This window comes from Salmo salar, unplaced genomic scaffold, assembly GCF_965601325.2.
Source record: "Salmo salar unplaced genomic scaffold, fSalSal1 ptg000117l, whole genome shotgun sequence".
NCBI lineage: Eukaryota > Metazoa > Chordata > Actinopteri > Salmoniformes > Salmonidae > Salmo > Salmo salar.
In genome coordinates, this window is record NW_027675317.1 from 577,501 (window position 1) to 595,000 (window position 17,500).

The 17,500-nt window shown below is 42.2% G+C and overlaps 2 protein-coding genes across 3 annotated transcripts in view; one reads left to right on the plus strand and one right to left on the minus strand.

Moving 5' to 3' along the window:
* Positions 1–7,267, minus strand: part of LOC145866025 (tripartite motif-containing protein 16) — an 11,250-nt gene extending 3,983 nt beyond the window's left edge. For both annotated transcript variants that reach the window (XM_082970907.1, XM_082970908.1), the window contains exons 1-2: positions 6,656–7,267; positions 6,128–6,223 (exon numbers count right to left, since the gene is read on the minus strand). In XM_082970907.1, coding sequence (XP_082827033.1) covers positions 6,128–6,223; positions 6,656–7,252 — 693 coding nt within the window. In that variant the 5' untranslated portion in view covers positions 7,253–7,267. The remainder of the gene's footprint in view (positions 1–6,127; positions 6,224–6,655) is intronic.
* A 5,427-nt stretch (positions 7,268–12,694) lies between these two features.
* The window catches only part of LOC145866031 (tripartite motif-containing protein 16-like), a 9,834-nt gene continuing 5,028 nt past the window's right edge, over positions 12,695–17,500 (plus strand). Inside the window, exons 1-2 of the mRNA XM_082970915.1 lie at positions 12,695–13,460; positions 13,894–13,989. Of these exons, the coding sequence (XP_082827041.1) occupies positions 12,864–13,460; positions 13,894–13,989 (693 nt within the window). The 5' untranslated portion in view covers positions 12,695–12,863. The remainder of the gene's footprint in view (positions 13,461–13,893; positions 13,990–17,500) is intronic.

Below are 17,500 nucleotides of genomic sequence, written 5' to 3' on the forward strand. Positions count from 1 at the left end.
CGTACAGACAGCCCCTCCTCTCCAGCCGTACAGACAGCCCCTCCTCTCCAGCCGTACAGACAGCCCCTCCTCTCCAGCCCCTCCTCTCCAGCCGTACAGACAGCCCCTCCTCTCCAGCCGTACAGACAGCCCCTCCTCTCCAGCCGTACAGACAGCCCCTCCTCTCCAGCCGTACAGACAGCCCCTCCTCTCCAGCCGTACAGACAGCCCCTCCTCTCCAGCCCCTCCTCTCCAGCCGTACAGACAGCCCCTCCTCTCCAGCCGTACAGACAGCCCCTCCTCTCTCCAGCCCCTCCTCTCCAGCCGTACAGACAGCCCCTCCTCTCCAGCCGTACAGACAGCCCCTCCTCTCCAGCCGTACAGACAGCCCCTCCTCTCCAGCCGTACAGACAGCCCCTCCTCTCCAGCCGTACAGACAGCCCCTCCTCTCCAGCCGTACAGACAGCCCCTCCTCTCCAGCCGTACAGACAGCCCCTCCTCTCCAGCCGTACAGACAGCCTCTCCTCTCCAGCCGTACAGACAGCCCCTCCTCTCCAGCCGTACAGACAGCCCCTCCTCTCCAGCCGTACAGACAGCCCCTCCTCTCCAGCCCCTCCTCTCCAGCCGTACAGACAGCCCCTCCTCTCCAGCCCCTCCTCTCCAGCCGTACAGACAGCCCCCCTGAGCCCCCATACCTCCTGAAACATCTCCACACTGTTGATCATTTTGGAAAACTCTAACTCAACCCTAAGGTGTCAACAGTACTGTACAAACAGAAATGTGCATCCTGTAGCTCTAACTCTAAAAAGTTCTGGGACATTGTAAAGTCCTTGGAGAATAAGAGCACCTCCTCCCAGCTGCCCACTGCTCTGAGGATAGGAAACTCTGTCACCACCGATAAACCCACTATAATGGAGAATTTCAATAAGCATTTCTCCACGGCTGGCCATGCTTTTCCACCTGGCTACCCCAACTCTGGTCAACAGCTCTGCACCCCCCACAGCAACTTGCCCAAACCTCCCCAGCTTCTCCTTCACCCAAATCCAGATTGCTGATGTTCTGAAAGAGCTGCAAAAACCTGGACCCCTACAAATCAGCTGGACTAGACAACCTGGACCCCTACAAATCAGCTGGACTAGACAACCTGGACCCCTACAAATCAGCTGGACTAGACAACCTGGACCCCTACAAATCAGTTGGACTAGACAACCTGGACCCCTACAAATCAGCTGGACTAGACAACCTGGACCCCTACAAATCAGCTGGACTAGACAATCTGGACCCCTACAACTCAGTTGGACTAGACAACCTGGACCCCTACAAATCAGCTGGACTAGACAACCTGGACCCCTACAAATCAGTTGGACTAGACAACCTGAACCCCTACAACTCAGTTGGACTAGACAACCTGGACCCCTACAAATCAGCTGGACTAGACAACCTGGACCCCTACAACTCAGCTGGACTAGACAACCTGGACCCCTACAAATCAGCTGGACTAGACAATCTGGACCCCTACAACTCAGCTGGACTAGACAATCTGGACCCCTACAACTCAGTTGGACTAGACAACCTGAACCCCTACAACTCAGTTGGACTAGACAATCTGGACCCTCTCTTTCTAAACATATCACCACCATTGTTGCAACCCTTATTACTAGTCTGTTCAACCTCTCTTTCGTATCGTCTGAGATCTCCAAACATTGGAAAGGTGCCGCGGTCATCCCCCTCTTCAAAGGGGGTGACACTCTAGACCCAAACTGTTATAGACCTATATCTATCCTACCCTGCCTTTCTAAGGTCTTCAAAAGCAAAGTTAACAAACAGCTTACCGACCATTTCCAATCCCACCGTACCTTCTCTGCTATGCAATCTGGTTTCAGAGCTGGTCATGGGTGCACCTCAGCCATGCTTTATCTTGGCCAGGTCGCAGTTGTAAATGAGAACTTGTTCTCAACTGGCCTACCTGGTTAAATAAAGGACTTGTTCTCAACTGGCCCACCTGGTTAAATAAAGGTGAAATTAAATAAACAGTAATGGCATTACCCTGGCAACACAGATAAAACATGATGAACAGTCTGTCATTGTAGAAAACGGACAACCCCTCCCCAACTCCCAGGTCAACCCGAGCCAATCAGCTATTGGTGTCCAGGGCTCCATGTAATACCCTCCACTGGATGACCCCTGACCTTTCCAGCACTGGGAGCTTATAGAGCACCCTCCACCTATACCCTGCCATGCTCTCAGCCCCCACAACCCCCTGCCTCTGATGCCCCTTCCCTCCCGCTAAGCCCACCTCCGTACGGTACAGTAGCCTCTGTGCTGCTTTGAGTCAGAACGCTGCCACCCTGCTCTCCAGGTCCACCAAACCCAGTGATCAGTGGTTCCTCCCAGACCCACGGCCCAGGCACCACCCCCCCCCTCCTCTCGTGTGGGTCTCAGCAGCTGCCAGGCCCTCAGTACTGCAGCATAGAAATCAGAGACTCCTGTTGTATTGAGTCTCTCCGGCTGCATGATGAAGAGCTGCTGATCCAGCCACAAACCCAATTCAGTTTTCCATAAATGGCACCAAAAACTGTCTCCCTTTTTAATTTACCACTAAAACCTGTTCTTAGGACCAAGCCATAAAAACTGTATTATAATAATAACTGGTTTACGTTTTAACTACCAACAATTGGTAAAAACTTTCCCCTTTCGGAAACAATGGGACGACCTCAGAGTTGACAAGGTAAAAATCTGTTGTTCTGCCGCTGAACAAGGCAGTTAACCCACTGGTCCCCAGGAGGCCGTCATTGTAAATAGAATTTGTTCTTAACTGACCTGCCTAGTTAAATAAAGGTTTCATTAAAAAGTCTGGCAATAACTTAACTTTTCATTATTTAGACAGACTCCTCTAAATAATAAATATAATAAAATAACAAAAAAACAGTTAAATGCTAAGTACTATACATAGGTTTTATTTAAAAAATAACAATAGAACCTATTTAGTACTATAATGGTATTTACTAACATAATATTATTACTATAATAGTTTCTAAAGGGGTTGTAGGCTACCCTACCCTAGAATTAGGGTTCAGGATAAAACAGGTTATACGTAGGGTTAGAGTTTCTGTACAGCACTTTGTGACATCTGCTGATGTAAAAAGGTCTTCATAAATACATTAGATTGATTGTTAGGTTCAGGGTATTTAAAGAGATAAACTGTATGGGTTTATATCTCTCTTGCTCCTCCCTGTGGTCTTCTGTGGGAACTACATACCTCATTCACCACACTTGATAGGCTCATAATCTGAGGTAGCAACTGAGTCAGAGCTACAAATCAATGATCTCCACCTATCCATTAGGTTTACAACTCAGTGAACCTGCGCAGCATTCTCTCTATTTGATGTCTACGAACCAACAGATTTCAACGATTATCATATTACCCAGCAGCCATTTAGAAACAAATAAAAAAAGGTTAGTTAATAATAAGTTACCTGAGGTAAACCTACAAGGTTAGTTAATAATAAGTTACCTGAGGTAAACCTACAAGGATAGTTAATAATAAGTTACCTGAGGTAAACCTACAAGGATAGTTAATAATAAGTTACCTGAGGTAAACCTACAAGGGTAGTTAATAATAAGTTACCTGAGGTAAACCTACAAGGATAGTTAATAATAAGTTACCTGAGGTAAACCTACAAGGTTAGTTAATAATAAGTTACCTGAGGTAAACCTACAAGGATAGTTAATAATAAGTTACCTGAGGTAAACCTACCAGGTTAGTTAATAATAAGTTACCTGAGGTAAACCTACCAGGTTAGTTAATAATAAGTTACCTGAGGTAAACCTACAAGGTTAACGCGGGCTGGAAGAGAATTACTTCAAAACCACAGCAAACAGCTGGGACATATAGTAATATTATATATATAATATTATATCACTGGGCTCCTCTGTGCTAACAAACCCTGTGTACCACCCCTCCCCTGTTTAACCTTGAATTTCGTTCAGAAAAACACTTCCACATTTAGCAAAACGAACCAACTCTTTACGGATCTGTTCGGTGGTAATAAACGGAGGCAGATTAGACACCACTACTCTTGTCGAAATCAGCACCAACACAACCCCTCACATAAATCATACTGGTAACTAGCCGGACAACAAGACTCACCTTTTACATTACCACAACCACCGCCTTGTTCATTCTGGATACAGAGTGTATATGTTCCTCTCCCACCTGTTCACCAACCAGGATCAATAATTCCTCCACACCATTCTCCACAACGCACCTGAAGAGACAGCGTTTCTTCTCCACTCGGTTGAGGACATCAAACTACCCTACTCCCTCCTCAACTCTAACCGATAAACAGAGGAAACCGATAAACAAACCCTCCCACCATGACAAAATACATTTGGAAAATAGGCAAAAGAATAGCTGCACTCTTCACGAACGACAAAACCTCACGTTACCAACTTCTTCTTCTTCTATGGTATAATGGCGGTCCTCAAACCAACGTTAAAGGAGCGTGGCGCCTCCTACTGTGCTGGAGTGTGTTCAATCACGGTTTACACCATTTCTAAATCCTCCTACCTAACTCAGTACTTCTGAGAAAATAAAAAAGATCCCTACTAACTTCTAATAGACCCTCCCCCATCCCCCAAATCTAAATGTCCTAAACACAATCGAGGAAACACCACCTCTTCCTTCCTAATCTGACCTTTGAACCTTGGTCCACTAACCTTTCTTTGGAGGGCATATAAATGCCGTCCCTTGTGCTCAGAGTCCCATCTCTTCTGCCACACATCTATCAAAATGTCTCTAATCTCACATTTGTCCTCACCTCTACCCAGTGGAACATTAATATATATTATATCTTGTTTTAAAGTTATTTTAGCTAACTAGTCTACAATTTCATTCCATTCCACACCTGAATGTGCTGGGACCCAGCAGAATCTCACTACTAGACCCATTCTCTCAATTCTCCATAATAACATTAACACCTCCAATAGTAGGTCACTCCTAATAGATTTACCAGATGATAAACTATTCAATACAGACAGAGAATCTGAGGATACTATAATTCTAACAGGTTGTACGTCCTCCACCCACTGGAGGACAACTATTATCACCAACAGTTCAACTGAGTACACTGACAGTTCATCTGTTAGTCTTCTACATATCTGCACATCACATTCAGGAAGGTAAACACCTGCTCCTGTGGGCCCACTATCTGGGCCCTTGGATCCATCTGTGAAAAGAGGTAAAAAAGCATAACAACTTCTACCAATGTAATTGTCAACCAGTTTCCCTTTATCACTGACTTCTGACCCAATCTTTCCTTTTGTCTACCAAGGTTAGATCAACAACAGGATCTGGGAGTAACCATGGAGGAACATCCCCTATCACCACAGAAAAGGGCCAACCTCCAACTCCCTGAAACTACTCTCATCAGCAAGCTTTCCAACTGTCCAACCAAAACCACTGCCTTGTCTACTAGTATATTCCCAACAGTCATCTAGAACAGTAGCAGTGGGATGCTCAACCTCACAGCCTTTCAACCCAATAAGCTAATGACAACACCAGGCCAACTAACCCTACACTCATTAAAACCCACTACCCCATTCCACTACTTTGACCCTATCTGCTCCTGCACCAGGCCAACTAACCCTACACTCATTAAAACCCACTACCCCATTCCACTACTTTGACCCTATCTGCTCCTGCACCAGGCCAACGGCCTGGGAGGACGGGACACCACCACTCAACACACCCTGGAACTCTTCTGAAGTCAAATCTAGTATGACCAAATACTTCTCTGCAGCTGCCACCAAAACATATTTTTTTCTGTGATTTACATTCCATTTCTGCGGTACAGTTGATAACCATTTGCTATGAACACTAAGAAGCCAACCTTACTGAAGCATATATCACTGGTTGGCCCATCCCTCTGTGCTGTCACAGATCTACTACTCACAGGGATCCTCTCAGGATCCCTCAGCCTTGACCCATCCTCCTCTACTTTCTTCACTGCCTCAGCAGTGACAACCTGTTCCCAACAGTGGGGTCAGTGGGATTGGATAGGGGCCCCCTCTTCCTCTCTCTCTCTCTCTCTCTCTGACTGGAGGAGACAGGTGAAATGGTGTGTCTCCTCTGGTCAACAATACTCACCTTGAGAGACTCCACAGCCTGTTGGAGCTCCTTCAGCTCCTTCTCTCTCTCCTGGAATCTCTGCTGGACCTTCTGCTGACTCATCCCCAGCTGCCTCTGTGGAGAATCACTCTTCAATGAGCTATCAAGCTTTATTAGTCCAGTAGATCAATAGTATAGTAATGTGACATAGGGCCCATAGAGAGGAAGGTCTAAAAAATGGATGGTCCATTTACTAAATGATATTTATTTGTTGCTATGTGAATGATTATAGTTTTTATGGTAGGACTACATGTATCAACAGGTTGAGACTGAACTTTGGACTCATAAAAGGGCATTCAGAATGATAATAGTGTTTGACATTATAAAATGGTGATACATCTGGAGAATCTGGGTTGACATATCTATATACTCAAGGTTTGTGTTCATATTTGTTCTGCTGAGGATCCATTTCATTTGAATGATCTCATATTCAAACAGCCTTAGTTCCTACTGTATCTTTAATTCTTTGTTTATCAGACAGTCACCAACAAGTTGTTCTGGTCTTACCTGTTTCTCAGTCCTCTCTGCTGCAGCTGACACTGTATCATGGCCTTTATGTTCGTCCATTGTACACATCAGACAGATACACTGCTGATCGGTACGACAGTAAACCTCCAGCAGTTTGTCATGATGAGAGCAGATCTTCTCCTGTAGTTGTGCGGTGGCTTTGACCAGCTTGTGCTTCTTCAAAGCAGGAGATTCGTAGTGAGATTGGAGGTGAGTCTCACAGTAAGAGGCCAGACACACCAGACAGGACATGAGGGCTTTCTGCTTTCTGGTCCCAGTGCAGAAATCACACGCCACATCTCTAGGTCCAGCATAGCACAGAGCAGGAGGGGGAGCAGCCTGGAGTCCTGTCTTCTTCAGTTTCTCCACCACCTCAGCCAACATGTTATTTTTCCTCAGATTAGGCCTTGGAGTGAAGGTCTCTCTGCACTGAGGACAGCTATAGACCCCTTTCAGAACATCCTGATCCCAGCAGCCCTCAATACAGCTCCTACAGTAACTGTGTCCACAGGGGATGGTGACTGGTTCCTTCAGTAGATCCAGACAGACAGAACAACAGAACTGGTCCTGGTCCAGCAGAACTCCCTGTTGAGCCATTTGGACGGTTGTTCACTCTCACACAGACAGACGACACAGAGACTCAGATCAGTTTCGTTTCCTCAGAAGAGAGTTTGTGAAGGGGGAGGGATTTCCTGGTTCTGCCAGAGGGGTGGGGTTAGAGGGAGGGTGGGGTTAGAGGAATGCAGGAAGAGAGAGAGGAACTGCATGCAACATCAAGAGGGAGACAAATAGTTTTGTTCCAATGTTAGAGCCCTTAACATGGAACAAATGACATAATGAATCTTAAAATGTGCGTTGTTAGAATATATGAAGGGTAACAGTTTTCTATGAAGTACGTATGTATCATTATTTTAATCACCTTTATAATGCCTTATAAATCAATAAGTCCTGAGGAGGTGTGATATATGGTTATTATACAGTACCGCGGCTAAGGGCTGTTCTTAGACAAGACACAACACGGATTGAGAATTATCTAACACTTTCAACAATACAATCACATTTTATTTTATTGGTTTCATACACATATTTATCAGATGTTATTGTGGGTGAAGTGAAATGCTTGTGTTCCCAGCTCCAACAGTGCAGTAATATCTAACAATGCTTGTGTTCCTAGCTCACAGAGGGCAAATCTAAAAAGTCAATGAAAATATTAGGACAAGCAATGATATATATATATATATATATATATATACACTGTGTACTGTGATGTGATGCATAGACAATTTGGAGTACATCTGTAGTATATCTGAAGAATAGTAGATGTACAGTAGTAGTTATATAGGATGAACCAGGACTAGAATACAGTATATACATATGAAGTGGACAGCAGTAGTTATATAGGATGAACCATGACTAGAATACAGTATATACATATGAAGTGGACAGCAGTAGTTATATAGGATGAACCAGGACTAGAATACAGTATATACATATGAAGTGGACAGCAGTAGTTATATAGGATGAACCAGGACTAGAATACAGTATATACATATGAAGTAGACAGCAGTAGTTATATAGGATGAACCATGACTAGAATACAGTATATACATATGAAGTGGACAGCAGTAGTTATATAGGATGAACCAGGACTAGAATACAGTATATACATATGAAGTGGACAGCAGTAGTTATATAGGATGAACCATGACTAAAATACAGTATATACATATGAAGTGGACAGCAGTAGTTATATAGGATGAACCAGGACTAGAATACAGTATATACATATGAAGTGGACAGCAGTAGTTATATAGGATGAACCATGACTAGAATACAGTATATAGATATGAAGTGGACAGCAGTAGTTATATAGGATGAACCAGGACTAGAATACAGTATATACATATGAAGTGGACAGCAGTAGTTATATAGGATGAACCAGGACTAGAATACAGTATATACATATGAAGTGGACAGCAGTAGTTATATAGGATGAACCAGGACTGGAATACAGTATATACATATGAAGTGGACAGCAGTAGTTATATAGGATGAACCAGGACTAGAATACAGTATATACATATGAAGTGGACAGCAGTAGTTATATAGGATGAACCATGACTAGAATACAGTATATACATATGAAGTGGACAGCAGTAGTTATATAGGATGAACCAGGACTAGAATACAGTATATACATATGAAGTGGACAGCAGTAGTTATATAGGATGAACCATGACTAGAATACAGTATATACATATGAAGTAGACAGCAGTAGTTATATAGGATGAACCATGACTAGAATACAGTATATACATATGAAGTGGACAGCAGTAGTTATATAGGATGAACCAGGACTAGAATACAGTATATACATATGAAGTGGACAGCAGTAGTTATATAGGATGAACCAGGACTAGAATACAGTATATACATATGAAGTGGACAGCAGTAGTTATATAGGATGAACCATGACTAGAATACAGTATATACATATGAAGTAGACAGCAGTAGTTATATAGGATGAACCAGGACTAGAATACAGTATATACATATGAAGTGGACAGCAGTAGTTATATAGGATGAACCAGGACTAGAATACAGTATATACATATGAAGTGGACAGCAGTAGTTATATAGGATGAACCAGGACTAGAATACAGTATATACATATGAAGTGGACAGCAGTAGTTATATAGGATGAACCAGGACTAGAATACAGTATATACATATGAAGTGGACAGCAGTAGTTATATAGGATGAACCAGGACTAGAATACAGTATATACATATGAAGTGGACAGCAGTAGTTATATAGGATGAACCATGACTAGAATACAGTATATACATATGAAGTAGACAGCAGTAGTTATATAGGATGAACCAGGACTAGAATACAGTATATACATATGAAGTGGACAGCAGTAGTTATATAGGATGAACCAGGACTAGAATACAGTATATACATATGAAGTGGACAGCAGTAGTTATATAGGATGAACCAGGACTAGAATACAGTATATACATATGAAGTGGACAGCAGTAGTTATATAGGATGAACCAGGACTAGAATACAGTATATACATATGAAGTGGACAGCAGTAGTTATATAGGATGAACCAGGACTAGAATACAGTATATACATATGAAGTGGACAGCAGTAGTTATATAGGATGAACCATGACTAGAATACAGTATATACATATGAAGTGGACAACAGTAGTTATATAGGATGAACCATGACTAGAATACAGTATATACATATGAAGTGGACAGCAGTAGTTATATAGGATGAACCAGGACTAGAATACAGTATATACATATGAAGTGGACAGCAGTAGTTATATAGGATGAACCAGGACTAGAATACAGTATATACATATGAAGTGGACAGCAGTAGTTATATAGGATGAACCATGACTAGAATACAGTATATACATATGAAGTGGACAGCAGTAGTTATATAGGATGAACCAGGACTAGAATACAGTATATACATATGAAGTGGACAGCAGTAGTTATATAGGATGAACCAGGACTAGAATACAGTATATACATATGAAGTGGACAGCAGTAGTTATACAGGATGAACCAGGACTAGAATACAGTATATACATATGAAGTGGACAGCAGTAGTTATATAGGATGAACCAGGACTAGAATACAGTATACTGTAGGTTCTCCTGTCTTACTTTCTGTCATGTTGAGATGGGTTAGTTCTTCTTGAGAGAACTAACCCAAAATTAGTTGAAAGGCTAAGGGATTCTCTTCCTGAGAAGAAGCTGACAGCCTTCAAACAGAGCAAAAAAAGTGGTCCCAGAAAATATGTCAAAATGAATAAAAAAATGATACAGCTGTCTTTAATAAGATCAAACTGAACTAACTGCTATCTTGAAATGTTGAAAAAGTGTTTTTAAATAGGCATCCTATCATTTGAAAATTAGTTGAATGGCTAAGTGATTCTCCTCCTGACAAGAAGTTGACAGCCTTCAAACATAGTGCAAAACAAGTGGGCATGAACATAGAATATTTTTGGGTCAAAAAAAATAATATACAGCTGTCTTTAGTAAGATCAAACTGAACTAACTGCTATCTTGAAATGTTGAAAAAGTGTTTTTAAATAGCTCAGTCTTATCACTCAATATGAGTCAAAATCTGTCACTTCCAGGAGTGCTCATTTTGTCAAAAATGAAAAAAATAACAACTCACAGCTGTGTTAATAGACCCAACTCAAACATCTGCTATCTTGAAATGTCCAAAAAAGGTATTTAAATGGGCCTACCAGACATCTTCTTGAGAGAAGATAAGGTCAGGGATCTCTCTGGTCACCCACAAAGCCATTTCCTCCTTTGGCCGCCTCTCCTTCCAGTTCTCTGCTGCCAATGACTGGAACGAACTACAAAAATCTCTGAAACTGGAAACACATATCTCCCTCACTAGCTTTAAGCACCAGCTGTCAGAGCAGCTCCCAGATCACTGCACCTGTACATAGCCCATCTATAATTTAGCCCAAACTACTACTTGTTCCCCTACTGTATTTATTTATTTATTTATTTTGCTCCTTTGCACCATATTATTTATATTTTAACTTTGAACTTTCTTCAAATTATAAATCTACCATTCCAGTGTTTTACTTGCTATATTGTATTTACTTTGCCACCATGGCCTATTTATTGCCTTTACCTCCCTTATCTCACCTAATTTGCTCACAATGTATATAGACTTATGTTTTTACTGTATTATTGACTGTATGTTTGTTTTACTCCATGTGTAACTCTGTGTTGTTGTATGTTGTCGAACTGCTTTGCTTTATCTTGGCCAGGTCGCAATTGTAAATGAGAACTTGTTCTCAACTTGCCTACCTGGTTAAATAAAGGTGAAATAAATAAAAATGTATATACTGTATTCCAGTCATGGTTCATCCTATATAACTACTGCTGTCCACTTCATATGTATATACTGTATTCTAGTCCTGGTTCATCCTATATAACTACTGCTGCCCACTTCATATGTATATACTGTATTCTAGTCCTGGTTCATCCTATATAACTACTGCTGTCCACTTCATATGTATATACTGTATTCTAGTCATGGTTCATCCTATATAACTACTGCTGTCCACTTCATATGTATATACTGTATTCTAGTCATGGTTCATCCTATATAACTACTGCTGTCCACTTCATATGTATATACTGTATTCTAGTCCTGGTTCATCCTATATAACTACTGCTGTCCACTTCATATGTATATACTGTATTCTAGTCCTGGTTCATCCTATATAACTACTGCTGTCCACTTCATATGTATATACTGTATTCTAGTCATGGTTCATCCTATATAACTACTGCTGTCCACTTCATATGTATATACTGTATTCTAGTCATGGTTCATCCTATATAACTACTGCTATCCACTTCATATGTATATACTGTATTCTAGTCATGGTTCATCCTATATAACTACTGCTGTCCACTTCATATGTATATACTGTATTCTAGTCATGGTTCATCCTATATAACTACTGCTGTACATCTACTATTCTTCAGATATACTACAGATGTACTCCAAATTGTCTATGCATCACATCACAGTACACAGTGTATATATGTATATATATATATCATTGCTTGTCCTAATATTTTCATTACTTTTTAGATTTGCCCTCTGTGAGCTGGGAACACAAGCATTTCACTTCACCCACAATAACATCTGATAAATATGTGTATGAAACCAATAAAATAAAATGTGATTGTATTGTTGAAAGTGTTAGATAATTCTCAATCCGTGTTGTGTCTTGTCTAAGAACAGCCCTTAGCCGCGGTACTGTATAATAACCATATATCACACCTCCTCAGGACTTATTGATTTATAAGGCATTATAAAGGTGATTAAAATAATGATACATACGTACTTCATAGAAAACTGTTACCCTTCATATATTCTAACAACTCACATTTTAAGATTCATTATGTCATTTGTTCCATGTTAAGGGCTCTAACATTGGAACAAAACTATTTGTCTCCCTCTTGATGTTGCATGCAGTTCCTCTCTCTCTTCCTGCATTCCTCTAACCCCTCCCTCCCTCTAACCCCACCCCTCTGGCAGAACCAGGAAATCCATCCCCCTTCACAAACTGTCTTCTGAGGAAACGAAACTGATCTGAGTCTCTGTCTCGTCTGTCTGTGTGAGAGTGAACAACCGTCCAAATGGCTCAACAGGGAGTTCTGCTGCACCAGGACCCGTTCTGTTGTTCTGTCTGTCTGGATCTACTGAAGGAACCAGTCACCATCCCCTGTGGACACAGTTACTGTAGGAGCTGTATTGAGGGCTGCTGGGATCAGGATGTTCTGAAAGGGGTCTATAGCTGTCCTCAGTGCAGACAGACCTTCAGTCCGAGGCCGACGCTGAGTAAAAATAACATGTTGGCTGAGCTGGTGGAGAAACTGAAGAAGACAGGACTCCAGGCTGCTCCCCCTCCTGCTCTGTGCTATGCTGGACCTAGAGATGTGGCGTGTGATTTCTGCACTGGGACCAGAAAGCAGAAAGCCCTCATGTCCTGTCTGGTGTGTCTGGCCTCTTACTGTGAGACTCACCTCCAACCTCACTACAAATCTCCTGCTTTGAAGAAGCACAAGCTGGTCAAAGCCACCGCACAACTACAGGAGAAGATCTGCTCTCATCATGACAAACTGCTGGAGGTTTACTGTCGTACCGATCAGCAGTGTATCTGTCTGATGTGTACAATGGATGAACATAAAGGCCATGATACAGTGTCAGCTGCAGCAGAGAGGACTGAGAAACAGGTAAGACCAGAACAACTTGTTGGTGACTGTCTGATAAACAAAGAATTAAAGATACAGTAGGAACTAAGGCTGTTTGAATATGAGATCATTGAAATGAAATGAATCCTCAGCAGAACAAATATGAACACAAACCTTGAGTATATTGATATGTCAACCCAGATTCTCTAAATGTATCACCATTTTATAATGTCAAAGACTATTATCATTCTGAATGCCCTTTTATGAGTCCAAAGTTCAGTCTCAACCTGTTGATACATGTAGTCCTACCATAAAAACTATAATCATTCACATAGCAACAAATAAATATCATTTAGTAAATGGACCATCCATTTTTTTAGATCTTCCTCTCTATGGGCCCTATGTCACATTACTATACTATTGATCTACTGGACTAATAAAGCTTGATAGCTGATTGAAGAGTGATTCTCCACAGAGGCAGCTGGGGATGAGTCAGCAGAAGGTCCAGCAGAGATTCCAGGAGAGAGAGAAGGAGCTGAAGGAGCTCCAACAGGCTGTGGAGTCTTTCAAGGTGAGTATTGTTGACCAGAGGAGACACACCATTTCACCTGTCTCCTCCAGGCAGAGAGAGAGAGAGAGAGAGAGAGGTAGAGGGGCCCCTATCCAATCCCACTGACCCCACTGTTGGGAACAGGTTGTCACTGCTGAGGCAGTGAAGAAAGTAGAGGAGGATGGGTCAAGGCTGAGGGATCCTGAGAGGATCCCTGTGAGTAGTAGATCTGTGACAGCACAGAGGGACAGGCCAACCAGTGATATATGCTTCAGTAAGGTTGGCTTCTTAGTGTTCATAGCAAATGGTTATCAACTGTACCGCAGAAATGGAATGTAAATCACAGGAAAAAAAATATGTTTTGGTGGCAGCTGCAGAGAAGTATTTGGTCATACTAGATTTGACTTCAGAAGAGTTCCAGGGTGTGTTGAGTGGTGGTGTCCCGTCCTCCCAGGCCGGTGGCCTGGTTACAGGAGCAGATCGGGTCAAAGTAGTGGAATGGGGTAGTGGGTTTTAATGAGTGTAGGGTTAGTTGGCCTGGTGCAGGAGCAGATAGGGTCAAAGTAGTGGAATGGGCTAGTGGGTTTTAATGAGTGTAGGGTTAGTTGGCCTGGTGCAGGAGCAGATAGGGTCAAAGTAGTGGAATGGGGTAGTGGGTTTTAATGAGTGTAGGGTTAGTTGGCCTGGTGCAGGAGCAGATAGGGTCAAAGTAGTGGAATGGGCTAGTGGGTTTTAATGAGTGTAGGGTTAGTTGGCCTGGTGCAGGAGCAGATAGGGTCAAAGTAGTGGAATGGGGTAGTGGGTTTTAATGAGTGTAGGGTTAGTTGGCCTGGTGCAGGAGCAGATAGGGTCAAAGTAGTGGAATGGGGTAGTGGGTTTTAATGAGTGTAGGGTTAGTTGGCCTGGTGCAGGAGCAGATAGGGTCAAAGTAGTGGAATGGGGGTAGTGGGTTTTAATGAGTGTAGGGTTAGTTGGCCTGGTGCAGGAGCAGATAGGGTCAAAGTAGTGGAATGGGGTAGTGGGTTTTTAATGAGTGTAGGGTTAGTTGGCCTGGTGCAGGAGCAGATAGGGTCAAAGTAGTAGAATGGGGTAGTGGGTTTTAATGAGTGTAGGGTTAGTTAGTTAGAAGGGTGTTTTTTAGTATTATCATAATTTCCCCTTTTCCCATTTTGTATCCCATAATATCATGTATTTATATTATAGACCAGTTGAGGCAGGTGAGATGCCTTTGGATATACGACGTAATAAATTGTCATTAGCTTATTGGGTTGAAAGGCTGTGAGGTTGAGCATCCCACTGCTACTGTTCTAGATGACTGTTGGGAATATACTAGTAGACAAGGCAGTGGTTTTGGTTGGACAGTTGGAAAGCTTGCTGATGAGAGTAGTTTCAGGGAGTTGGAGGTTGGCCCTTTCTGTGGTCATAGGGGATGTTCCTCCATGGTTACTCCCAGATCCTGTTGTTGATCTAACCTTGGTAGACAAAAGGAAAAGATTGGGTCAGAAGTCAGTGATAAAGGGAAACTGGTTGACAATTACATTGGTAGAAGTTGTTATGCTTTTTTTACCTCTTTTCACAGATGGATCCAAGGGCCCAGATAGTGGGCCCACAGGAGCAGGTGTTTACCTTCCTGAATGTGATGTGCAGATATGTAGAAGACTAACAGATGAACTGTCAGTGTACTCAGTTGAACTGTTGGTGATAATAGTTGTCCTCCAGTGGGTGGAGGACGTACAGCCTGTTAGAGTTATAGTATCCTCAGATTCTCTGTCTGTATTGAATAGTTTATCATCTGGTAAATCTATTAGGAGTGACCTACTATTGGAGGTATTAATGTTATTATGGAGAATTGAGAGAATGGGTCTAGTAGTGAGATTCTGCTGGGTCCCAGCACATTCAGGTGTGGAATGGAATGAAATTGTAGACTCGTTAGCTAAAATAACTTTAAAACAAGATATAATATATATTAATGTTCCACTGGGTAGAGGTGAGGACAAATGTGAGATCAGAGCCATTTTGATAGATGTGTGGCAGAAGAGATGGGACTCTGAGCACAAGGGACGGCATTTATATGCCCTCCAAAGAAAGGTCGGTGGACCAAGGTTCAAAGGTCAGATTAGGAAGGAAGAGGTGGTGTTTACTCGATTGTGTTTAGGACATTGTACATTGAACTGGTCCTTCCATCTGGTTGGCAGCATGTGAATGGTTTGTGTCTGGAGGGTATTGTCAATGAAACGGTGGAGCATGTGTTGTTATATTGTTGTAAGGATGTTGAAGAGAGGGAAAGATTGAAGTGTAGGGTCATTGAGGTTGGACTGGGTATGATGGGGGTTTGGAAGGGATTTGGGGGATGGGGGAGGGTCTATTAGACGTTAGTAGGGATCTTTTTTATTTTTATTTTTTTATTTTCTCAGAAGTACCGAGTTAGGTAGGAGGATTTAGAAATGGCGTAAACCGTGATTGAACACACTCCAGCACAGTAGGAGGCGCCACGCTCCTTTAACGTTGGTTTGAGGACCGCCATTATACCATAGAAGAAGAAGAAGTTGGTAACGTGAGGTTTTGTCGTTCGTAAAGAGTGCAGCTATTCTTTTGCCTATTTTCCAAATGTATTTTGTCATGGTGGGAGGGTTTGTTTATCGGTTTCCGCTGTTTATCGGTTAGAGTTGAGGGGGGAGTAGGGTAGTTTGATGTCCTCAACCGAGTGGAGAAGAAACGCTGTCTCTTCAGGTGCGTTGTGGAGAATGTTGTGGAGGAATTATTGATCCTGGTCGGTGAACAGGTGGGAGAGGAACATATACACTCTGTATCCAGAATGAACAAGGCGGTGGTTGTGGTAATGTAAAAGGTGAGTCTTGTTACCCGGCTAGTTACCAGTATGATTTATGTGAGGGGTTGTGTTGGTGCTGATTTCGACAAGAGTAGTGGTGTCTAATCTGCCTCCGTTTATTACCACCGAACAGATCCGTAAAGAGTTGGTTCGTTTTGCTAAATGTGGAAGTGTTTTTCTGAACGAAATTCAAGGTTAAACAGGGGAGGGGTGGTACACAGGGTTTGTTAGCACAGAGGAGCCCAGTGATATAATATTATATATATATAATATTACTATATGTCCCAGCTGTTTGCTGTGGTTTTGAAGTAATTCTCTTCCAGCCCGCGTTAACCTTGTAGGTTTACCTCAGGTAACTGATTATTAACTATCCTTGTAGGTTTACCTCAGGTAACTGATTATTAACTATCCTTGTAGGTTTACCTCAGGTAACTTATTATTAACTATCCTTGTAGGTTTACCTCAGGTAACTTATTATTAACTATCCTTGTAGGTTTACCTCAGGTAACTTATTATTAACTAAACTTGTAGGTTTACCTCAGGTAACTTATTATTAACTAAACTTGTAGGTTTACCTTTGGTAACTTATTATTAACTATCCTTGTAGGTTTACCTCAGGTAACTTATTATTAACTAGGTTACAGCTACTTGGTGAGGAAGCTCACTGTTCACCTGGTTATAGATTGTAGTGACCTACAGGGA